The 25,440-nt window shown below is 36.9% G+C and overlaps 1 protein-coding gene across 3 annotated transcripts in view; it reads left to right on the forward strand.

The window, feature by feature from the left end:
- HMCN1 (hemicentin 1) overlaps positions 1-25,440 on the forward strand; it is a 482,690-nt gene that overhangs the window by 255,450 nt on the left and 201,800 nt on the right. For all 3 annotated transcript variants that reach the window (XM_086694136.1, XM_086694137.1, XM_086694138.1), the window contains 7 exons: positions 84-356; positions 2,653-2,748; positions 4,967-5,161; positions 12,421-12,551; positions 12,717-12,864; positions 15,096-15,222; positions 18,504-18,658. In XM_086694136.1, the coding sequence (XP_086550262.1) occupies positions 84-356; positions 2,653-2,748; positions 4,967-5,161; positions 12,421-12,551; positions 12,717-12,864; positions 15,096-15,222; positions 18,504-18,658 (1,125 nt within the window). The remainder of the gene's footprint in view (positions 1-83; positions 357-2,652; positions 2,749-4,966; positions 5,162-12,420; positions 12,552-12,716; positions 12,865-15,095; positions 15,223-18,503; positions 18,659-25,440) is intronic.

Below are 25,440 nucleotides of genomic sequence, written 5' to 3' on the forward strand. Positions count from 1 at the left end.
CTCTCTCTCTCTCTCTCTCAAAAAATAAAAAATAAACATTAAAAGCATTTTTAATTGGATTATTAATCCTCATTTGTTTCTAGTTCCTCCAAAGATACAGCGTGGCCCTAAACTAATCAAAGTCCAAGTTGGTCAAAGAGTGGACATTCCGTGCAATGCTCAAGGGACACCTCTTCCTGTAATCACCTGGTTTAAAGGTGGAAGTGCCATGCTGGTTGATGGAGGGCAGCATATTAGCAGTTCAGATGGAACTTTAAGCATCAACCAAGCCATGCTCTCTGACGCCGGCATATATACATGTGTTGCTACTAACATAGCAGGCAGTGATGAATCGGAAATAACCCTACATGTCCAAGGTGATTTGGGGCATAAGGAAATAGAAGTATGGTGGGGGTGGGGAGTGGGGAAAAACCCCTGGAGTCTATACAAAATATATAATCTTAGAGAGTCGTGGATCACTTTTGGAAGATTTCTGTACCTTTTATGACTCGAGTTAACTTTGAAAGGAGAACCATTCTAGAAAGAAGTGAAACCATACTATTACTAAACCTGCATCCATTTTTGTATGTTTACTTTTGAAAATGAAGTTGCCATGGATGATGTCAATAATGGATACAATCCTAGATAAGTACCCCACCCACTGTTTTTGGTTTGGGAGAAATTGTGAACAGAGTGAGTTGGAGTCGGATTTCACCTCATCCTGTTAGCATGCACTCAATGTTGATCCCTAAAAATCTAGATCTGCTGTTTCCCCTAATGATGTTGGCTTTGTGTTGAGGCTTTAAAAATAAATATTTATTCCTTCAAACAACAAATATTTATCAAGCTCCTGCCAGGTGTCTGTCATATTGTAGGCAATGAGGAGAAAGTAGTGAGAAAAGCAAAGCACCAGCTGTCATAAGCTGTTCTACTGTGCATCGGCAGAAATCGAGCAAGTAAGCAAGACATACAGATAGTGAGAAGTGCTAAGTAGAAAATTAGAATAGGGTGATACTCCCAGCAATTGACTACTTTAGATGCAATGTCAGGTAGAACTTCTCTGAGGAGTAATACTTGGAGTGAGATCTGTTGACTAAGGAGAACCAGCCATATGGAAATTAAGGGGAAGAGCATTATTGGCAGAGAGAATGATAGTGGAAAGGCAAGAAGGAAAGATAAGGATGTATTGTATTTAGCATAGTACTTAGTACTTCATAACTGCCCCATTGCAATTTGGGATGGATGGCTAGCACACTGTTGGAGAGCTTATCCAGTTCACCCATTGATTCAGGAGACTTTATTGAGTGCTTATGTTTATGGTTCAATGGGAAAGATAGACATTTACAAGATAATCTCATGCACAAAAATTGGTTAATGCTGTCATGAAATGGTAGATCTATAAGAGTTTTTAAAGAAAGACAAATCAAAGAAGGCTTTCAAGGATTGGGACATGCAAGTTGAGATTTGAAGAAGGAGTAGAAGCTTATTAGGTGATGGGCAAAGATACAGTAGGGTGGGGTGGAGTGGTGAGAGCCTTCTAGGAGGAAATACGACATTTTGGATATACTGTCATAAATCAATACATCAATCAGTAAAGGCCAGCTGGCCCATTTCAGACTGAGTGTTGAGTGATATGTGGTAAAGCTGGACACACAGTCATGGGCCAGATTATCCAAGATCTAGGAACCTAGATTAAGGAGTTTAGACTTTATTTTGTATGCAGTGAAAAGATTCAGAGGGGTTGTTACTGGGAAATGATGTGTCGGGTGTGGATTTTAAAAGATCACTCTTTGGGGGAGAGAATGGTTTGTCTAGAGAAGGTGAAGAGAAGCAGCTGGGGGCTACAGAAGTAGCTCAGGCAAAAGATGATGGTAGCTGGACTGGAGGAAAGAAGACAGTGGACTCAAAAAATAATTAGAAGAGGAAATCATCAGGGATGGTGACCAATTGGATATAGGGAGTAAAGGAGATAGAGGACTCAAGAAAGACTCCCAAATTTCTTCATGATTTCTTCATGGATAGTGAGGGTGTTCAGGGAGATTGGATTCATTGATAGGGTGTACTGAAGGACGAACAGGTGTGAAACTTTATCCTGCAGGTAAAATGAATACAAGTAATGATTTTCATCAGGGAAGCCCCAAATGAGATTTGCGGTTCAGAGAGAGTATTCTGAGGACTCTGTAGATTATGAATCCAAAGGGGAACACATTTGAAAAAAAAAAAAGGATTCCTGTAAGAAGTCTATTGAAGTAATTTTGGCAAGAGGAGTGAGGGTTTGAAATCAGCAGTGACCTTAAGGATAGAGGAAGATAAAGATACAGATATGTGATGAACATATGGCACTATATGATTGATTGGATGTGGAGGTCAGGAGTAAGGGAGGGAAACATAAGAAAAATGGATGAAGCATGACACCTTAACTGAGGGAATAAAGGAAACACAAGAGAATTGTGGGAAGCACAAAATGATAAATTTGGACAGTGGGGACATTATGAGTTTTAGATCCCTAGGTCACATCGAGGTAGAAATGTCTGGCAGCTAGAAATTTGTGTCCTATTTAAAAGAGGAATCCGGAAAGATAGCAGTTCACCAATGTAGTTGGTTGATGATGCCTCAGGAGAGTTTGATACTGCTTAAGGAAAGCCTGTGATAATGCATTTATGTTTCTAATAGAACCACCTACACTGGAAGATCTAGAACCTCCATATAACACTCCATTCCAAGAAAGAGTGGCCAACCAACGCATTGCATTTCCATGTCCTGCAAAAGGTATGTAGTACTTGGACATATGGGCACTGGCATAAAGTTATATCAGATTTCTCTATTGAACCCAAAACATCATTATAAAAAGATCCATTTGTTGGCCCTTGCTATAACATTTGGGCATAATGACAATTAATCCCTCTTTTGTTTTATTTTTTTAATCTCTCTTTTAAATAACAGCTCATTGAATAGGTATTTTTCCCCAACACATACTTTATTTGCTTCAGTGGAAAGACCTGTTATTCCAAACTTGTCTTATCTAGTATCTTTCCCATTTAGTTCATGCTACTTCCTGTTACTTCTGACAGGATTTGTCTTTAAAATGTGGGAGCCAGAGGAGTGTCTTGGTGGCTCAGTTGGTTAAGTGTCCAACTTTGGCTCAGGTCATGATCTCATGGTTCATGGGTTCAAGCCCCACATTGGACTCTGTGCTGACAGCTCAGAGCCTGAAGCCTGTTTTGGATTCTGTGTCTCACTCTCTCTCTGCCCCTCCCTTGCTTGCACTCTGTCTCTCTCTCTCTCAAAAATAAAAATAAACATTAAAAATTTTTAAAAATAATAAACTAGCTAGATACCGTATCATTATCTTTTACAACAAATTTCATCTTGGCCATAATTGTTCTACCATTTACCATTTAGAAGTTAAAGATAATACTTCTTTTGCTTGTTCATTTAGTTTTTCATTTATTAGCTTCACAAATATCCACTAAGTCTGAAACCCATAAAGGAATGAGCGGGATGTAAAGAAATGAGGAAATGATTATACGCCTTTTTTCTTTGGCAACAAAGACAACTGCAGACCATCAGTTCACCTTCTCTTTCTCATCAGTCAGCCTTTTACTATCAGCACAACAAAATAGGCCAATCTTTTTGTTTTATTTTTTCTCATAAATATAACTTTCACAGTTACTTTTATAAGTCCTTTAGCATTAATGGCACATTTTATAGATTCTGCCATTCTTTTGTTCTTGTCTTGGATTATATGCCATTATTTTAATATTTTTATTACCCATTAATGTAGGATTATTAATAATGTGTAATCATATTAATTTAATGTTCTTTTTTATATTTTTATAGATATTAAGTAAATTTTAAAAGTACTTAGAATAGTACCTGATACCTTGTTTGTTAAATAAATATATTCTTAATACAGAATTAATGTTTGTCTATTACCAATATGTGCTTTGGGCTCAATTATGTACTTCAGAATGGTTTTGTGAGTTTTACTCATGAGCACATCACTTCCATTTACCCTTTTGTCATAAATAAATCTAGGAAATCAGTCCTCTCTGCTTTCCCAACTTTCTTTTCAATATAAGAAGTCAAGAATTGTTCTACTGTCCTATGTTTAGCAGCATGAGATCATCACATATGTGTAGATAGTAGATTGCTCATCTCTACTATGTCAGGCCTATTTAAAATGTGAATTATAGGGGCGCCTGGGTGGCTCAGTTGGTTAAGCATCCGACTTCAGTTCAGGTCATGAACTCATGTTTCATGAGTTTGAGCCCCGTGTTGGGCTGTGTGCTGACAGCTTGGAGCCTGGAGCCTGTTTTGGATTCTGTGCCTCCCTCTTTCTCTGTTCCCCCTCCACTTGAGCTCGCTCGCACTCTCTCTCTCTCTCTTTCTCTCTCTCTTTCTAAAAAATAAAGATCAAAAAAAAAATTTTTAGGGGTGCCTGGGTGACTCAGTTGGTTAAGCGTCCGACTTCAGCTCAGGTCATGATCTCACGGTTCGTGGGTTAAATTTTTTTAAATGTGAAATTATAAAGTATCGCTTCTGCATATCATGTATGCATTCTATTTGGTTGGGCAATTTTTATGTTGTATTCCTGTGATAGTCTCTTGCTTTCTGTTCTTCATTTGTTTTCATCCCTGAACTCTCCCATTTGATTAATATAGTTTTTTTCCCCACTAATGATCATGAACTTACTCAAGAATGTGTTTTGGTTTGCTTACTGTCTTCTGAATATCTTGATATAAACAACTTGCTCAGCCTCTACACTAGAGACCATAGGTCTCTTAAGACTGATCAGGAATTAGAGGCCTTAAATACCAATCTCTTTGCTATTTCATGCCAGGAGAAATATCTTGAAAGTAGCATAGTGCCTTAGTGTACAAATTATAGTCATAAAAATATTTTTATTTCTCGTAAATATATTTGATATGTTGTAATGATTCCTAATTTTATTTAAAATGTCACAAAGCTTTGCTTTCTTATTTAGGTACCCCCAAACCAACCATCAAATGGATATGGAATGGTAGAGAGCTGACAGGCAGAGAGCCTGGGATTTCTATCTTGGAAGATGGTGCATTGTTGGTCATTGCTTCTGTTACACCCTTTGACAGTGGGGAGTACATCTGTGTGGCAGTCAATGAAGCTGGAACCACAGAAAAAAAATATAACCTCAAAGTCCATGGTAAACATAGAAAAATCATACAATTGAATATGTGACATTTTCAAATTCTTATATATGTTATTCTCTTAATGTATTATTATTTAATATTAATGTGAATAGAATGTTATCAAACAGAAAACTGAAAATCTTATTGCACTGATTAATTTTTTTATTTTATTTTATTTTATTATTTTTTTTAATACATGAAATTTATTGTCAAATTTGTTTCCATACAACACCCAGTGCTCATCCCAAAAGGTGCCCTCCTCAATACCCATCACCCACCCTTTCCTCCCTCCCACCCCCCATCAACCCTCAGTTTGTTCTCAGTTTTTAACAGTCTCTTATGCTTTGGCTCTCTCCCACTCTAACCTCTTTTTTTTTTCCTTCCCCTCCCCCATGGGTTTCTGTTAAGTTTCTCAGGATCCACATAAGAGTGAAACCATATGGTATCTGACTTTCTCTGTATGGCTTATTTCACTTAGCATCACACTCTCCAGTTCCATCCACGTTGCTACAAAAGGCCATATTTCATTTTTTCTCATTGCCATGTAGTATTCCATTGTGTATATAAACCACAATTTCTTTATCCATTCATCAGTTGATGGACATTTAGGCTCTTTCCATAATTTGGCTATTGTTGAGAGTGCTGCTGTAAACATTGGGGTACAAGTGCCCCTATGCATCAGTACTCCTGTGTCCCTTGGATAAATTCCTAGCAGTGCTATTGCTGGGTCATAGGGTAGGTCTATTTTTAATTTTCTGAGGAACCTCCACACTGCTTTCCAGAGCGGCTGCACCAATTTGCATTCCCACCAACAGTGCAAGAGGGTTCCCGTTTCTCCACATCCTCTCCAGCATCTATAGTCTCCTGATTTGTTCATTTTGGCCACTCTGACTGGCGTGAGGTGATAGCTGAGTGTGGTTTTGATTTGTATTTCCCTGATAAGGAGCGACGCTGAACATCTTTTCATGTGCCTGTTGGCCATCCGGATGTCTTCTTTAGAGAAGTGTCTCTTCATGTTTTCTGCCCATTTCTTCACTGGGTTATTTGCTTTTCGGGTGTGGAGTTTGGTGAGCTCTTGATAGATTTTGGATACTAGCCCTTTGTCCGATATGTCATTTGCAAATATCTTTTCCCATTCCGTTGGTTGCCTTTTAGTTTTGTTGGTTGTTTCCTTTGCTGTGCAGAAGCTTTTTATCTTCATAAGGTCCCAGTAATTCACTTTTGCTTTTAATTCCCTTGCCTTTGGGGATGTGTCGAGTAAGAGATTGCTACGGCTGAGGTCAGAGAGGTCTTTTCCTGCTTTCTCCTCTAAGGTTTTGATGGTTTCCTGTCTCACATTCAGGTCCTTTATCCATTTTGAGTTTATTTTTGTGAATGGTGTGAGAAAGTGGTCTAGTTTCAACCTTCTGCATGTTGCTGTCCAGTTCTCCCAGCACCATTTGTTAAAGAGACTGTCTTTTTTCCATTGGATGTGCTTTCCTGCTTTGTCAAAGATGAGTTGGCCATAGGTTTGTGGGTCTAGTTCTGGGGTTTCTATTCTATTCCATTGGTCTATGTGTCTGTTTTTGTGCCAATACCATGCTGTCTTGATGATGACAGCTTTGTAGTAGAGGCTAAAGTCTGGGATTGTGATGCCTCCTGCTTTGGTCTTCTTCTTCAAAATTACTTTGGCTATTCGGGGCCTTTTGTGGTTCCATATGAATTTTAGGATTGCTTGTTCTAGTTTCGAGAAGAATGCTGGTGCAATTTTGATTGGGATTGCATTGAATGTGTAGATAAGCTTTGGGTAGTATTGACATTTTGACAATATTTATTCTTCCAATCCATGAGCAGGGAATGTCTTTCCATTTCTTTAAATCTTCTTCAATTACCTTCATAAGTTTTCTATAGTTTTCAGCATACAGATCTTTTACATCTTTGGTTAGATTTATTCCTAGGTATTTTATGCTTCTTGGTGCAATTGTGAATGGGATCAGTTTCTTTATTTGTCTTTCTGTTGCTTCATTGTTAGTGTATAAGAATGCAACTGATTTCTGTACATTGATTTTGTATCCTGCAACTTTGCTGAATTCATGGATCAGTTCTAGCAGACTTTTGGTGGAGTCTATCGGATTTTCCATGTATAATATCATGTCATCTGCAAAAAGCGAAAGCTTGACTTCATCTTTGCCAATTGTGATCCCTTTGATTTCCTGTTGTTGTCTGATTGCTGATGCTAGAACTTCCAGCACTATGTTAAACAACAGCGGTGAGAGTGGACATCCCTGTCGTGTTCCTGATCTCAGGGAAAAAGCTCTCAGTTTTTCCCCGTTGAGGATGATGTTAGCTGTGGGCTTTTCATAAATGGCTTTTATGATCTTTAAGTATGTTCCTTCTATCCCGACTTTCTCAAGGGTTTTTATTAAGAAAGGGTGCTGGATTTTGTCAAAGGCCTTTTCTGCATCGATTGACAGGATCATATGGTTCTTCTCTTTTTTTTTGTTAATGTGATGTATCACGTTGATTGATTTGCGAATGTTGAACCAGCCCTGCATCCCAGGAATGAATCCCACTTGGTCATGGTGCATAATTCTTTTTATATGCCGTTGAATTCAATATGCTAGTATCTTATTGAGAATTTTTGCATCCATATTCATCAGGGATATTGGCCTGTAGTTCTCTTTTTTTACTGGGTCTCTGTCTGGTTTAGGAATCAAAGTAATACTGGCTTCATAGAATGAGTCTGGAAATTTTCCTTCCTCTTCTATTTCTTGGAATAGCTTGAGAAGGATAGGTATTATCTCTGCTTTAAACGTCTGGTAGAACTCCCCTGGGAAGCCATCTGGTCCTGGAGTCTTATTTGTTGGGAGATTTTTGATAACTGATTCAATTTCTTCACTGGTTATGGGTCTGTTCAAGCTTTCTCTTTCCTCCTGATTGAGTTTTGGAAGCGTGTGGGTGTTTAGGAATTTGTCCATTTCTTCCACGTTGTCCAATTTGTTGGCATATAATTTTTCATAGTATTCCCTGATAATTGTTTGTATCTCTGAGGGATTGGTTGTAATAATTCCATTTTCATTCATGATTTTATCTATTTGGGTCATCTCCCTTTTCTTTTTGAGAAGCCTGGCTAGAGGTTTGTCAATTTTGTTTATTTTTTCAAAAAACCAACTCTTGGTTTCGTTGATCTGCTCTACAGTTTTTTTTAGATTCTATATTGTTTATTTCTGCTCTGATCTTTATTATTTCTCTTCTTCTGCTGGGTTTAGGCTGCCTTTGCTGTTCTGCTTCTATTTCCTTTAGGTGTGCTGTTAGATTTTGTATTTGGGATTTTTCTTGTTTCTTGAGATAGGCCTGGATTGCAATGTATTTTCCTCTCAGGACTGCCTTCGCTGCATCCCAAAGCGTTTGGATTGTTGTATTTTCATTTTCGTTTGTTTCCATATATTTTTTAATTTCTTCTCTAAGAATGTCTCATTCAGGGCCCTTGTTTCTTTATTGACCGTGTGTCTAGATGATCTATCCATTTCTGTAAGTGGGGTGTTAAAGTCCCCTGCAATTACCACATTCTTATCAATAAGGTTGCTTATGTTTATGAGTAATTGTTTTATATATTTGGGCGCTCCGGTATTCGGCGCATAGACATTTATAATTGTTAGCTCTTCCTGATGGATAGACCCTCTCACTATTATATAATGTCCTTCTTCATCTCTTGTTACAGCCTTTAATTTAAAGTCTAGTTTGTCTGATATAAGTATGGCTACTCCAGCTTTCTTTTGGCTTCCAGTAGCATGATAAATAGTTCTCCATCCCCTCACTCTCAATCTAAAGGTGTCCTCAGGTCTAAAATGAGTCTCTTGTAGACAGCAAATAGATGGGTCTTGTTTTTTTATCCATTCTGATACCCTATGTCTTTTGGTTGGCGCATTTAATCCATTTACATTAGTGTTATAGAAAGATATGGGTTTAGAGTCATTGTGATGTCTGTATGTTTTATGCTTGTAGTGATGTCTCCGGTATTTTGTCTCACAGGGTCCCCCTTAGGATCTCTTGTAGGGCTGGTTTAGTGGTGACAAATTCCTTCAGTTTTTGTTTGTTTGGGAAGACCTTTATCTCTCCTATTCTAAATGACAGACTTGCTGGATAAAGGATTCTCGGCTGCATATTTTTTCTGTTAGCACACTGAAGATCTCGTGCCAATTCTTTCTGGCCTGCCAAGTTTCAAAAGAGAGATCAGTCACGAGTCTTATAGGTCTCCCTTTATATGTGAGGGCACGTTTATCCCTTGCTGCGTTCAGAATTTTCTCTTTATCCTTGTATTTTGCCAGTTTCTCTATGATATGTCGTGCAGAAGATCGATTCAAGTTATGTCTGAAGGGAGTTCTCTGTGCCTCTTGGATTTCAGTGCCTTTTTCCTTCCCCAGTTCAGGGAAGTTCTCAGCTATAATTTCTTCAAGTACCCCTTCAGCACCTTTCCCTCTCTCTTCCTCCTCTGGGATACCAATTATGTGTATATTATTTCTTTTTAGTGTATCACTTAGTTCTCTAATTTTCCCCTCATACTCCTGGATTTTTTTATCTCTCTTTCTCTCAGCTTCCTCTGTTTCCATAACTTTATCTTCTAGTTCACCTATTCTCTCCTCTGCCTCTTCAATCCGAGCTGTCGTTGTTTCCATTTTGTTTTGCATTTCGTTTAAAGCGCTTTTCAGCTCCTCGTGACTGTTCCTTAGTCCCTTGATCTCTGTAGCAAGAGATTCTCTGCTGTCAGCTATACTGTTTTCAAGCCCAGCGATTAATTTTATGACTATTATTATAAATTCACTTTCTGTTATATTATTTAAATCCTTTTTGATCAGTTCATTAGCTGTTGTTATTTCCTGGAGATTCTTCTGAGGGCAATTCTTCCGCTTGGTCATTTTGGATAGTCCCTGGCGTGGTGAGGACCTGCAGGGCACTTCCCCTGTTGTGGTGTATAACTGGAGTTGGTGGGCGGGGCCGCAGTCCGACCTGATGTCTGCCCCCAGCCCACCGCTGGGGCCACAGTCAGACGGGTGTTTGCCTTTCTTCCCCTCTCCTAGGGGCGGGATTCACTGTGGGGTGGCGTGGCCCGTCTGGGCTACTTGCACACTGCCAGGCTTGTGATGCTGCGGATCTGGCGTATTAGCTGGGGTGGGTAGGCAAGGTGCACGGGGGCAGGAGGGGCAGGCTTGGCTCGCTTCTCCTTAGGTGATCCACTTCAGGAGGGGCCCTGTGGCAGCGGGAGGGAGTCAGACCCGCTGTCGGAGGTTTGGCTCCGCAGAAGCACAGAGTTGGGTGTTTGCGCGGAGCGAGCAAGTTCCCTGGCAGGAACTGGTTCCCTTTGGGATTTTGGCTGGGGGATGGGCGGGGGAGATGGCGCTGGCGAGCGCCTTTGTTCCCCACCAAACTGAGCTCTGTCGTCAGGGGGCTCAGCAGCTCTCCCTCCCTTTGTCCTCCAGCCTTCCCGCTTTCCGAGCAGAGCAGTTAACTTATGACCTCCCAGACGCTAAGTCGCACTTGCTGTCGGAACACAGTCCGTCAGGCCCCTCCGCTTTTGCCAGCCAGACTCGGGGGCTCTGCTTGGCCCGCGAGCCGCCCCTCCGCCCCGGCTCCCTCCCGCCAGTCTGTGGAGCGCGCACCGCCTCGCCGTCCTTCCTACCCTCTTCCGTGGGCCTCTCGTCTGCACTTGGCTCTGGAGACTCCGTTCTGCTAATCCTCTGGCGGTTTTCTGGGTTATTTAGGCAGGTGTAGGTGGAATCTAAGTGATCAGCAGGACGCGCGGTGAGCCCAGCGTCCTCCTACGCTGCCATCTTCCCTCTCTCCTCGCCAAAATAATTTCTAAAAGAAAATACGAACTGAGCTTTGGAACATTTCAGGCCTGGCATGGAATGCAGTTTTTACACAAGTGTCTTGTGGTTCAGAAATCCGATTTCACAGCTTATCTTCCGCTAGATGAAAGTGTTTACGGTGTGTCTGGAGCTGGAGTAAGTTCCTGCGGGTGCCCAAGAGCAGGGTCCTCCTCTCTCCTCTCATTAATTTGCTGATGCCTAACTGCACTGACGCAGCGGTAAGATACCGGGGAGAGAGCTGCACTGATTAATTGATTGATGGATTGATTTAAAATTTCGTGAAATTTTTTTATTGTGACTTTATTCAAAATTCAAATGGTAGAATAGTCAGAAGCCTCATGGCCTAAGCTAAGCTATCTACTTATCCTCCCTAGGGGCAAAGAAAGTTATTAGCTTTGTATGCATGTATGCGTGTTTGTGTGTGTGTGTGTGTGTGTGTATGTATTTTCCCAGAGTTATTTTATGCATAACAAGAAAATATGAATATATATTTTATTCTCTGTTTTTTTGTATAAAAAGGTAAACATATAGGAGAATACTGTATACATGGCTCTACACTTGTCTATTTTACTAACATATCTATTTTGGGGATTATTCAATATTCCTAACCCTTATTTATATCTACATAGCATCCCACTGTATGACTGTGCCATGATTTCCTTAACCTTCATCTATTAATGATGAACATATAGGTGCAACCAATTGTTTGTTAGTATAAGTAGCACTTCACTGAAATACTTGTACATTTGTCATTTTGCAGCAGTCACAAGTTATGTTCATTTTAAAATTTCATTGACGCATCTGAGTGGCCCAGTCAGTTGAGTGTCTAACTCTTGATTTCAACTCTGATCATGATACCAGGGTCATGGGATCAAGCCTTGCATTAGGCTCCACATGGAAACTGCTTGAGATTCATTCTCTCTCTCTCTCTCTCTCTCTCCCTCTCTCCCTCTCTCCCTCTCTCCCTCTCTCCCTCTCTCCCTCTCTCCCTCCCCCTTGGCCTCTCTCCCCTGCTCACACACTGTCTCTAGAATACATACATACATAGCAATTTCATGGATATTGGCTTTCATAGACACGGGGCAGTATACACTTCCATCAGCGAAGTAGTGAGTCCCACATGACTTCATTAAGACCCTAGCAGTTTGCATTTTCAGTGGTATGTGGACTAACTAGGTTTTCCTTAAATGTATCCTAAGATTTATCTTCACTATAAAACTCTGAACTGACAGAGTAAAAATTTAGTAAGGGTTACTATATATTGGTTGAGATATTTCACTTTATGTTAAGGCATGTGCTTAAATTATGACCAGCCTTTCTTGGCTATCATGTATCTCAGAATTTGCTTTCTAAAGGCCTGTGTAAAGAGACTTCATAAATAATATTTGTTATAAAATTGTCTAGCCATGACTTCTCTCTTTTTGCAGTTCCTCCAGTAATTAAAGATAAAGAACAAGTAACAAATGTATCTGTGTTGGTCAATCACCTGGCCAATCTCTTTTGTGAAGTTGAAGGTACTCCTTCTCCTGTCATTATGTGGTACAAAGATGACGTCCAGGTAAATGAAGACATCAAAATATGCATAACTCATTGCATCCGCCTCTGAAATAAACCATTCAGATGTGACTTTCTCATTAATAGTGATATAAAACTTTTACATCAATTCTTAATTATGCATTTGTATTAGGATTGGAAATAACACTGACCATTTTGGCCTTTGAAGGTGACTGAAAGCAGCAGTATTCAGATCACGAACAATGGAAAGATATTAAAGCTCTTTAGAGCCACTCCAGAGGATGCAGGAAGATATTCCTGCAAAGCAGTTAATATTGCAGGCACTTCTCAGAAGTATTTTAACATCGATGTGCTAGGTAAGGGAAATGGTCTTTTAAAAAAACTACAGTTTTCAGGGACACCTGGGTGGCTCAGTGGGTTAAGAGTCTGACTCTTGCTTTTGGCTCAGGTCATGATCTCACGGTTCATGAGTTCGAGTTGCGCACTGGGCTCTGCGCTGATAGTGCCAAGCCAGCTTAAGATTCTCTCTTTCCTTCTGTCTCTGCCCCTCCCCCGCTTGTGCTCGCTGTCTCTCGCTCAAAATAAATAAATAAACTTAAAAAAAAATACTACAGTTTTCAGATGCATTTCTTATAATTGGGTGGAGCTGACAGTGTGAAAGAGCAAAGAGATTAGAAAGAAATTGATAAGAGAAATGTAATTTGTTTTGGTCTGCCATTATTTTGTCTTTGATTTGGTTAACCAGAGTCATATGCTATAGAATGTTTTAAGCTATTGATTATTTATCATACAGAGATGTCTGTGGATGTTTGGTACTGTATTACACATAAAATAGTAAATTACTGCTCTTGTCAATTTCTCCTGCTAGGCAGGCAGGAAATTCTCTGGGAAATAACTATACAGGATGATGCAGAGTAAAACTCATTAATGTTGTCGACATCCAAAGCTGCTAGGTTGTAACTGGAACTGGAGGAGATAGCAAATGCTCCTTTCCCTGCATTCTGATTAACTCATAACTAAATCACCTCTGCCCTGATTCTAATTGAGAGGGGAAAATTCTGAGTGCGGGTAGAAGAATTGGGATATAAATTGGGTTATGAGGCATTTATAAAATTTTAATGGTAATCATAAATTTAAAGTTTTGTCATTTTAGCTTGTGAAATTGTATTTTCCAATTAAAGTTTACTTTGTGATAAAATGAATTCCTCCCTTTTCAGTGTTTTGTTCATCAAAAGGGGCATATGTTTGTCAGTCTGGGGTGGAAATGAAGTCTGGGAATGATGCTGCATTCAAATTGCCATTTTTAAACTGCTTTAGCATGAAAATAATCCCTCTCATTAGTCTTCTCAGAGCCTGAAGTACTTTGCATTTCCTCTACCAAATTTATCCTTAAATGTAAGCACAGACTATAACAAACACACTAAGTAATCTTTCCTATCATTAGTCTCATTGCTGTTATTTCTCTCAGCACTCATTTACTTTAAATTCTATGTGCTGATGACTCCCCAAATTTTTATTTCCAGCTCAGACTTCTCTGGATCTTAGAATATATATCTTGTCTTTTCCACAGTGTCTTGACTTGAATGTCTCAGTGGCATATCAAACAGAAACGTCAATGAGTATCTGTTCTGCTCATCTTCAGCGATGCCCATCACAGCACCCCCATCCACCAGCTTGCCTCTGCTAGAACCTGGCACTCCTCTTTTCTACCTCCTCCTCCCCAACTTAATAAATCTGCCTACATCCTGTTAAGTCTACTTCCTAATCCAATGTTAAACTGTCTACTTCCTTTCATTTTTAACTGTGAAAGTATCATCATTTATAAGCCGAATTAAAGTAGCCTCTGAACTGCTCCCCTTCCTCCACTCTTTGCCGCTGAAATCCAGTCTTCATTCCCTAGCCAATGTGATATCCGAACACAAATCTGATCACACCCCTTCTCTATCGACAGAGCTACTTTGGTGGCTAGTCATTGCTCTGAAGATGAAGACCAAACATCTTAACATGATATGAAGGGAGAGGATTTCAAAGTCCAGGAAGTGTACAGGAATTCTTCAATATTTTGATAATTCTGAGAATAAAAACTAGCATAGTCGTTTTCATAGTATGTCCCCTATCCAGGCGTAGCCTAGGGGCCCTTTAAAAGAAACAAGGGTAATATACATTAAATAGCACTATGTTGTAATATGTCAGTTTTGAACCTTATAAGATTAATATTCATTATGTCATTCATTTTCTAAAATGTACAGCACTAGTAAATTGCATTTTATGAGCTTCACGGCTCACTTATATTCCAAACTCTTTTTGCATATGGGTTTACTTCTCCTCAAAATGAATTAGTTCTAATCAACCATAATTCTTGCAGGTAATTGTCCTGCTAGCAAATTTTTTATGAATGTGTTCCAATATTTAAATTTAACATTTGGGTGGGTCTACAGATGCAATATGAAGGTATTTTATGTGATATTTTATTTGTAATATTAAAATCTTACTGAAATACTATAGAAATCATTAATAATCTGCTCTCCCTCCCCCCATTCGTTTTTGCTAAATCATAGATTTTCATGATAAAATGTCTTTGTTCAAGTTCCTCCCACCATAATAGGTGCCAGCTCCCCAAATGAAGTCTCTGTTGTCCTCAACCATGACACCACTCTCGAATGCCAAGTCAAAGGCACTCCCTTCCCCGTTATTCACTGGTTCAAAGATGGCAAGTGAGTACCATGTCTCTATTTGTTGCAAGGGTCCAGTTGATAGAAAATATATGTGGAAATCCATGTGGATTTTCTCCCTTTTAATTATTTTAACCACATAAATATTATTAAATGAACATGAAGGAAAACAATATTGTTGAACGATGTTCTCACAGTGTTGTAATACCTTTCATTCTTGTGATTTATAAGACTATAAATGCTGGGAATTTATTTTAGAAACAGAGGAACTCAAGCTTATTGGACACTACATATTCTGCCCATAGGCTCAGAATAAAAAATGAAAAATGCAAGATCCAAATGCAGAGAAAAGTTTGCTTTTACATGGGATTGTTTGAATTATGAGAAAAGAAATTTATGACAATAAGATGAATACTCAAGCTAGCTCTATAAATGGACAAAAGGAAACAATCACAAAAGAGCAATTAGATATTTCCCAGACTTCAAGTTCAAGGGCTACTGAGGTTTGCTTACACTGATAGGGCTGTATTGATTCATATTGTTCGTGACAGCTTATTTCTCACAGCCTAGTCTCAATTTGAGTATCATTATAGTTTCTGAGAGCAGGTGTCTAAGACTTAAGTAGCAAAGAGTAAAGATTTGCATTGAATAAAATAAAGGGTTGTATGCAAACTTTTAATAAATCAGTAAAATTGACAACATAGAAAAATGTATGGAGGATATAACCAGGCAATTTAAAAATATTCAGTTAAGCAATAGCTGTATTAAACAATACTCTAGAGACTGTGCTGAGTGAAATAAGTCAGGGAAAGACTATACCATATGATTTCATGCATATGTGGAACTTAAAAAACAAAACAAATGAGGGGCGCTTGGGTGGCTCAGGCCATTAAATGTCCGACTTCAGCTCAGGTCATGATCTCATAGCTCGTGAGTTTCAGCCCTGCGTTGGGCTCTATGCTGACAGCTCAGAGTCAGGAGCCTGCTTTGGATTTTGTGTCTTCCTCTCTCTTTGCCCCTCCCCCACTCACAGTATGTCTCTCTCTCAAAAATTAATAAACATTAAAAAAAAAAGAAACAAAACAGGTGAGCATAGGGAGGAAAAAGAGAGGCAAACCATAAGGCAGACTCTTAACAATAGAGAACAAACTGAAGGTTGCTGGAGGGGAGATGGGCAGGAGGATAGGTTAAATGGTGATGGGTATGGAGGAGGGCACTTTTGATGAGCACTGGGTGTTGTATGTAAGTGCTGAATCCATAAATCCTACACATGAAACAAATATTACACTGTATATTAACTAACTGGAGTTTAAATTAAAACTTGGAAGAAAAAATGATGCTCACTGTCAATAATTTGGAGAATGTAAACAAGAAAACATGAATTTTGCTTTTCACAGGTCAGATTGGCAAAACAAATAAATAAAGGTTCAAACAATGCCAAATGTTGGCGAGAGTGTGGTAAATAGATTAGTATTCTGAAAGGCAATTTGTTGATATCTATTCAAATTTGAAGGCCCATATGCTGTAATGTAGCAAATACACTTTCAGGTTCTAGGAGAGGGAAACGTTCATGCACATCCACATGAGAGCAGGTACGACAATAGGTAATATTCCCTGCAACACTGTGGTGGCAGAAAAGTGGAAACTGCTTAATATTTAATATTAGGAGATGAGTAGATAACTTACAGCATAGTCATATTTTGAAACACTGTGCAGCAATTAAAAAGAGTAACATCAAGGTATAGATATCAAAAATATCTCTACAGCTATTGTCAGGTAAAAAGAGAAAGTAGAAAGAACAAAGCAATACCATTTACATGTAAGAACTAGATTCTTTTGGGAAAACATTAAAAAAAAAAACTTGTGAAAAAATGGAAACCAAACTTACAAAGGTGAGATATCTAGAGAGAAGACTCACATTAGGGGTAATAAATCAAGCAGACCTTTTCTTATTATAATACTTCCTTTTTTGTTTATTTAAAATTTCACATTCCTTGCATAATTAATGATCAATAAAAGTTTTAAAGTTACTTAAATTTGAGTAACATTATCAAGTATTCACTTTTTAAAAACAGTTAAAATGCATTAAACTAAGGTACTTTATTCTCTCAGCTTTTGAGAGCTTCCTACAAAGTGACATGCCAAAAAATCGTAAAGGATGCTACCACAGAACATTAAATGTGTTTCCATTTAATTCTGTAGCTGATGAGACTTCTAATCCAGCAGTGCATCTAGTTATTAATCATGGGCTAAGTCACTGCAGATTTTTTAAAAACTAGTTATGGGTCTTTCTGAAAGAAGATCAGTGGATTTTAAAGGTATGAATTTTAGGGGGTGCCTGGGTGGCTCAGTTGTTTAAGCATCCGACTTTGACTCAGGTCATGATCTCCTGGTTTGTGGGTTCAAACCCCGCATTGGGCTTTGTTCTGACAGCTCAGAGCCTGGAGCCTGCTTCAGATTCTGTCTCTACCTGTCTCTCTGCCCCTCCCTCTCTCTCTCTCTCTCCCTCTCTCTCTCTCTCTCTCTCTCTCTTTCTGTCTCTCTCAAAAATAAATATACAGTAAAAAAAGATATGAATATTAGGATATTATAGACTTTACGTGATGTTTCAATTATTACATAAAGCTGCTGCCAGTTATGTAAAGTGAGCATTGTATAGTATTCAATAAATGACTGTATAGTAGGAAAAGACTTCCTTAACAACCATATATGAGTTGCTTTTGACATAAGTATATTTAAGTACTTGTGATTATAAAAACATTCATATTTACTACAGTATCTACTTTTTAGAAAAGCTGGCAGGATCATTGCCTTTAATAAGTAATAACCATTCTATTGTGAATACTTTTCCAGGTATTATAATGATATTGGTTTAAAACTAATATTCCTTGGCCTCAAGCTCCTATACTCTTAGTTTTACTTTACTAAATGATGATAGAAATTTTGGCTATGAAAACAAATAAAAAAGATGAAGAAGAAAAAGGAGGAGGAGAAGGAGGGGGAGGAATGAAAGAAACAAGGAAAACACTACCAGGTTTCTATTAATACTTAACAAATAAGTTTGAAATGAGGGAACTTTTCATCTCAAAGTAATCATTAACTAACTTTCATTAATGAAAATAATGAATAATAATGCTTTAATAATTCCATTTTTCTGAATAAGAGTACTAATATCATTGTTTATTTTTTTTAGATTCATAGAGAAAGAAACCTTGTTTCATATTTTTAATCTCCTAGGACTTAATGATTTTTGTTGTTATTAATAAGAGAGGAAACATAGGAAAATAAAAATGGACCCATGGAATGAAATTTATTTTTTCTAGGCCTTTATATTTGGGAGATCCTAATATTGAACTTCTAGACAGAGGACAAGTTTTACATTTAAAGAATGCACGAAGAAGTGACAAGGGTCGCTACCAGTGTGCTGTATCTAATGCAGCTGGCAAACAAGCCAAGGACATAAAACTCACGGTCTATAGTAAGTGTGATTTTCATATGCTTGTTTTGTTATTATCAATTCCCACTATTATTGAAAATCAGGGTTTAATGTTAACTGTTCTTTTATTCAATGCTGAATAATTTGGACTGCAACTTACATTAGAGGAAAGATCCTAGTTTCTGTGTTCTAGACTAGAACATTGCATCCAATTTTAATGTATTTTGTCATCACATCTGGATTTCTTTGAGAGGTCTAGTGATTTTCCAATGATGTCACTCAAGACATCTGGCGTTTCCTGATTGATTAATATATAATAAGTCAAATGTCTAAATCCTTAAAAGACTTTAAAAAGAAAACCCAGAAACCTCTAAAAAGAACTGAGATACATGAATTGAATGAAGCCAATGGTATGCAAACCATTCAGTTGTTCTGTTTTCAAACCATCTTGGTCTTTATTCTGACCACTGGGTGATATTTTAAATGCCTTATGTTTGTGCCACCATTTTCTTCCAGCTAAGTCCCTACCAGAGGATTCAGCCCTCATTTCACTAAAAATCTCAATATTCCCTGAGGCAAGTGAATTCCAAGGTCATTTAATATTTTTTACACACATAGACATTAGGTTGCAGGCACAGCAAATTACCCAGTAATTCAATAGGCCAGTCATGCTTATTACTGTACTGATTTCTGTCTCTCCACAGTGTATGACACTCAAGAGTGTAGATACTTCAGGAATATCACCTCTTTACAGGATCTTCCCAAGCCAGTCAGTCATGCAGTCACTATTATATTGTCCAAGTTTATTTTCTTCATAATACATATCACTGTCTGATAGGTTATTGCTTAATTATGGATTTATTTACCTATCTGCTACACTTCGTAAGAGGAAAGCTACACTTCGTAAGAGCAGGGCCTAGTTTTGCATGTTCCCTATTTTAATGTCTGATACGTGGTAGCTCTCAAGAAATGTTTGCTAATAAATGAATGAATGGTCCAGTGATATACTGTCCAATATGGTAACCATTAGCCACATGAAGCTGTTGAGCACTGGAAATGTGGCTAGTTCAAAATGAGACAAGCTGTAAGTATAAAATATAGGTCAGATAGCAAAGACTTAATTTGAAAATATAATGTAAGATATCTAATTGATAATTTTACATTGATTATATCTAAAATGATTATGTATATAATATATATAATATTAAGTATATTATATATTTATATATAAATAGCTAAATTATATATTATATATATTATGTTTAATATATATAAATAATATATAAATATTTATATATATTTTAATATATTATTTGTATATATTTTAATATTATAAATATTTATATATTTTTAATATATTGTATATATTTTAATATTATAAATATTTATATATATTTAATATATATAAATAATATAAATATATATAATAGTTTAATATATTATTAAAACTAATTTCCTCTGTTTTTAATTCTTTTGGTGTGGCTACAAGAAAAATTTTTATTATGTAGATGGTTAGCATTATATTTCTATTGGACAGCACTGATCTAATCATTGCTAAGAACTTGGGCTTCTGGGACAGACGGACTTGGGTTGAGATCCAATTTCCGTCACTCACTAGCTTTATGACTTTGGACAAATTGCCTACCCTCTGATCTTCAGTTTCCTCATCTGTAAAATGGGGATAATAATAGCACCTATTTAATAGTGTTATTGTGAGGATCAAAAGCTAGATACCTTACTGGGTCACCTGGCTTATACTGAGAGTTTAATAATGTTACTCATTTTTCATTATTTACTTAGTGATTGTATTGGCTTACTAGCTTGACTTCTATATAACTTCACTGGATTGCTAATTTCCCTTTTTCAATGTTAGTGTCTTTATATAAAGTTTGAGTAGCTCTCTTGACTCAAAGAGATTTTATTTAATGCATGCTTTTAAATCATTTCTACCTATAAATAGAAGCCTTGGAAGAATCTAATCATGAAAAGACATGTCCTCCAAAAAAAAAGAGTAGCATTACTGAAAGATTGGCGGTCATGAATCCAAGTCAAACATAAATGTTATTGCCACCATTGGCCTCTTACCAGAACCAGACATTCAAATAATAGGTGCAAAATTTCCCCTAAGCTTTTGAGTGGTCTTCTCTACATTGTTGTATCGTTGCCAGTGTCTATGATGCATACATTTTGGTGATTCTGTAAGACACCTATTTCCCAAGGACTTGGGTTCTTTTATTTCAGATCGTCTTGTGCAGTCTATATAACGCCTTCAGGCACCCAGAAGAGAGGGAACTATAATGATTAAAATTTCTAGGATTGTCTGAGATGAAAGATATTATGACATTGTGAAGTTTTGATTATTATAACTCAGGAAATAATGCATCTCCTTTCTAGTATGCTTGGCTGCACCTCCAAGTGGGTAACCTTAAGCTTATTTTATTTCACTTATGAAAATGCTTTTTATTCCTAAGAATGAATGAAACAGATGCCATAGTTGGGCTGTCAGGAAAAGTTATGTAGATTTCAGATTGAGAATGTGTTTTGTATGACATTTGATTCATTTGTTTTCCTTATTTACATACCAACATGAGGACAAAACAGCTGATGCACTTGAAAGGCAGAAATGCACATTGTGCCCGAATAAGGAAAGAAATAGAGGCAGAATAAGAGTGAAAAATAAAAGATGGAGCGGAGAGGGGGGGGGAGAGGGAGGGGAAAGATGTGAAAAAAGGAAGGAAATAAAAGAGCTTTTAATGTCCCAGGGGGAGATTGTGTAAATTCATAGCTATTAATTCTGAGGCAAAGATTTTTAACTTGAGGTCCGTGTTTGAGTTTAAGAAGTCTAAGTGCTTCTCCAAAGTGTGTGTAAGTCTTTGAATGTATATGTGCAGTGCATTTTAATGTGCAGTGTGTTTATTACCTTTATCTGTAACAACCTTCGTCAAACAGAAATAAGGTCCCAGAAAAGTATATATGAATTAAATTGAAATAGGAAGTGACGTTTATTTGGCAAATTTAAGCAGTAGATGGTGTGTTGTTCTGACGTCAATTAGAAATGTTCTTTGAGTAACTTTTCTCAACTTCAAAAATGCAGATATTTTCCAGTACAAATGATATTCCTTTGTAAAACATTCATGGTGGGTAGGGACTTATTTGAACATATGTTCTTGCTTTCATTAATGTGTCATCCAACTAATTAGGCTAGCCAGCTGATTTAGGCACTTTGAACCAAAAGTTTGATATATGTTTACAGATTAACATATGACATAAGTAGTCTCAAAGCAAAATTAAAATTTTAAATCTGAATAAAATGCTCTTCCTTAAGGTTTCAAAATGGTGGCTTGAATTTGTATTCATTAATTATCTATAGCAAGACTTGGCAAACCTTTTGTATAAAGGGCAAGATAGTAAATATTTTAGGTTTTGCAGACCATGAGACAAAGTCAAAGATACTATGTAGGTATTTATATATCAAGATAGAAATAAATTTCTACTAATTATCTATTGATAAAATTCTTTTTTTGAATAATTTTTAAAATTATAAAATTTTTTGTCATACAAGTCTACAGATTGGATTAATGGAATTCTTTGGAGGGAAGGGGTAATATTTTAAGTGGAGGTCAAAATTAGTGATCCCTCTCACTAAAATTGATTGCAAATGTTCATGTTAATGTCAATGTTGTTCTATAATGAGATTTTATGTATTTCCTCTTGGAAAATGTTTTTTCATGTAGACAGATACTGTCAAATACTGACATCAGTTCACAAACATATTATTTTAAATGACCATACTCATTGTTTGGAAAGCATTTATAGAATTCTCTTATATTCTTTTGATAATTGACTTCTAGCATGCCGTATCGCAGACTGAATAATTAAAGGTTCATTCTGAGAGATAAATGAACTTTGAACATGGAAATTTCCTTTGTATTTTTATCAAGGTCTAAGAGACATTGCTGAAACTGAAATTTGAGCTCAGAAAATATATCCAGGGCAAATCTGTAGGGCAATGGAGATCTCAGTTTTGTTTGACAGCATGGAAAATGTATAAATGTCGCTTGACATAATTGTGATTCAGACAGAATGACTACCATAGTATAAGTTTTGCACTTAAGTGCTGTTTTGATCTGGTAATTTTAGGTTGAATTCATTAAGAAACATTAGCAAATTTGTAGCAAAAACCAATTTCCAAAATCATTCAACAGTATTCAGTAATAGTGTTCGAGGACAGTTCTTTTCATTCAGAAAAAGTAGTCTCAGCACTGAGCTCAAAAAATTAAAATATAAGTTTAGCACCATTAAGGCGCTGAACTGCTCAATGGTAGACAAGTCTTTATATTCAGCTTCTACTTATAACAAAAAATTCATGGAACTGATGATGTTTAAGTCCATAAGAGCAAATAAAATATACCATTGACACTTCTGGTTCCAGAACATATGAGTATTTTACACAGAGTGCTTGCTGGTAAGTAACAGAAGGAATATAGACTTTTAAAACCTTATATTTTAATAAGCTTTATAAATTTGTCTAAGCCTTTTCCTGCTACCATCAGTTGTACCATATCTTAGCAGATTCCACTTCAGGTTGTAACGAGTTAGTGTTGGGTTTTTTTTGTTTTTTTTTTTTTTTAAGATTTCTTTGAAAATATTTTTTGTCTGTAGTTGTTCCATGCAGACTATTCTTAGAGACTAATTCTTTAGTTTCTTCAGACTTGGCATTGACTCCTCAAACCAAAAGCAGTATCAGTAACATCTGTTAGTTTGCCAAGAGCCAAGAATACTGTTCAGAAAAGTTGCCTTTAAAAAAGAATTAACTATCAACGTTGCTCCCAGTGGTCTCATGTCTTCCAGCAATTATTGTCATGCAAAGGCTAATAATCTCAAACAAAGATTTAAGATTTCTGTGGACACATTTCTGTGACTACTGACTGTGATCATCCCTGATTTTAATTAAATCACTGTTGGTAAATGGCTTTTCTTGCTTGGCTAACATATGAACCACTCAGAAAAAAAATTTTTTTTGGTTGTAGCCTCATTTTGACTTTTTATTTTTGAGAAGAAATTCTGTTATTATGAGTCAGTCCATTTTACATTTTATGATTTATCCAACTGTTGTTTTCCTTTGAATTGGAGATAACATGATGAGTCTAGTGTGTTGGTGTGTATTGTAATCTTTCAAAACAGCAATAGTATTACAGCAATAGTATTATTACAAAATAAATGATGCTTTGCCATTCATTTATAACAAAATAATCCTCACTGTGTTGTGCTTTAAAAAGGTATTTTAAAATCTACTTTTCTCTTTCTTGTTTTGACATGAGAAGTATGCACTGAGAATAAAAATAAAATAAAATATCATGCCATGGTGATATGCATGGCAATTTGAAATGCTGTTGAGTTATAACTGTGTCACTTAAATTGATGGTAAGCTCAGCAGGAGTGAGAAGCAATGAGAACACCATATTTGCTATTTTTTTGCAACTACCTGACTCAGTTATTAGAGGGAGAAAGTAACCATAGACAATATGTAAACAAATCAGTGGGACTATATACCAATAAAACTTTATTTACGGACACTGAAGTTTGAATTTCATATAATTTTTACATGTCACAAAGTAATATTAGTATTATTTTGATTTTTTTCCCAACCATTTAAAAATGTAAAAATGTATTCTTAGCTTAGCATCTCCATGCCTCACCTATGAACCATTGTTGGCTTCTTTGAGCTGTATATTAAACTACCTTATAGGAAAATTATCCTACCACCAGGTTTACTTCACACTGTAGTAGATATTTCCTTAAATTATGTGTGACAAAAAAGAAATGTGTATATGAATGTTTGTCACTGTGAGCTAGTTCTGAGAACGGTTATCAGAAAATATTATGGTACTCTATTCACATCCAGCTCTTGTTTTCTAATATCTTTTTCCACTTAAAGGAACCAAGCCTTCTCAGAAAAATGGTTAATTCAGGGCTGGAGCAGGGAATATACAAGATGAGCCTACAGCATGTAGTAGAGCCAGAAGGTAAAAAAGTACTAAAATAGTAGCATGGCGTGAATATGCCAAAGGAACATAGGGGCCAAATGAAATGGTTCCCAGTGGTCAAAACTGGATTGATCTGAACAACAAATTAAACCATGTAGTATTTAGATCATAACCCAAGGTATAAAATAAGTTTCCATGAATTCATGTTGATATAAATAAATTGTTGAATAAGTGAATAAATTGGGGACAAGAAACAAAATTATATAGGATAACTCCAAAAAAATTAGGTAGGTGTTCTCCTCTCAAGAAAATGGAACCTAACTCCCCACCCCGTATGTATGGGCTGAAAAGAGTGATCCCTTTCCCCAAAAAGGGGGAAAGGAGAGTAACTTTATGAAGGAGAAACCTAGCAAAAGCTACCACAACCAGATTGTTAAGGTTAACATCATCAGTGATAAGTCATGCTGATGATTTGTACCTTTGATATGATCTGATGAGGATGGTGTTTTACCTCCGTGATCTTCCTCCTGAAACCTATAACCTTAGTCCAACTGTAAGAAAAGCATTCTAGAATATACCCTATTCTAAAATAAAAGTTTCATAAGATAATATTAAGGTACTCCCAGTTCAGGCACATGCCATTTGATTTCTTTTAACTTGTTGCGGTTTGTAGCACAAGCCTGGAATGACCAGAGTCAAAAGATGTAGCAGGATTGAGCCACTTGAGTCGTTTTTCCAACTCACACAGAGTTCTCATGTGGTGTGAGGCCAGGAATGTGGTTGCTAAATTACAGAAGATGTACATGTAGCTGGTTAGATGAGTATAGTTGAGTGAAT

This window comes from Puma concolor, chromosome E4 (assembly GCF_028749965.1).
Source record: "Puma concolor isolate L17-30 chromosome E4, mPumCon1.1.hap2, whole genome shotgun sequence".
NCBI lineage: Eukaryota > Metazoa > Chordata > Mammalia > Carnivora > Felidae > Puma > Puma concolor.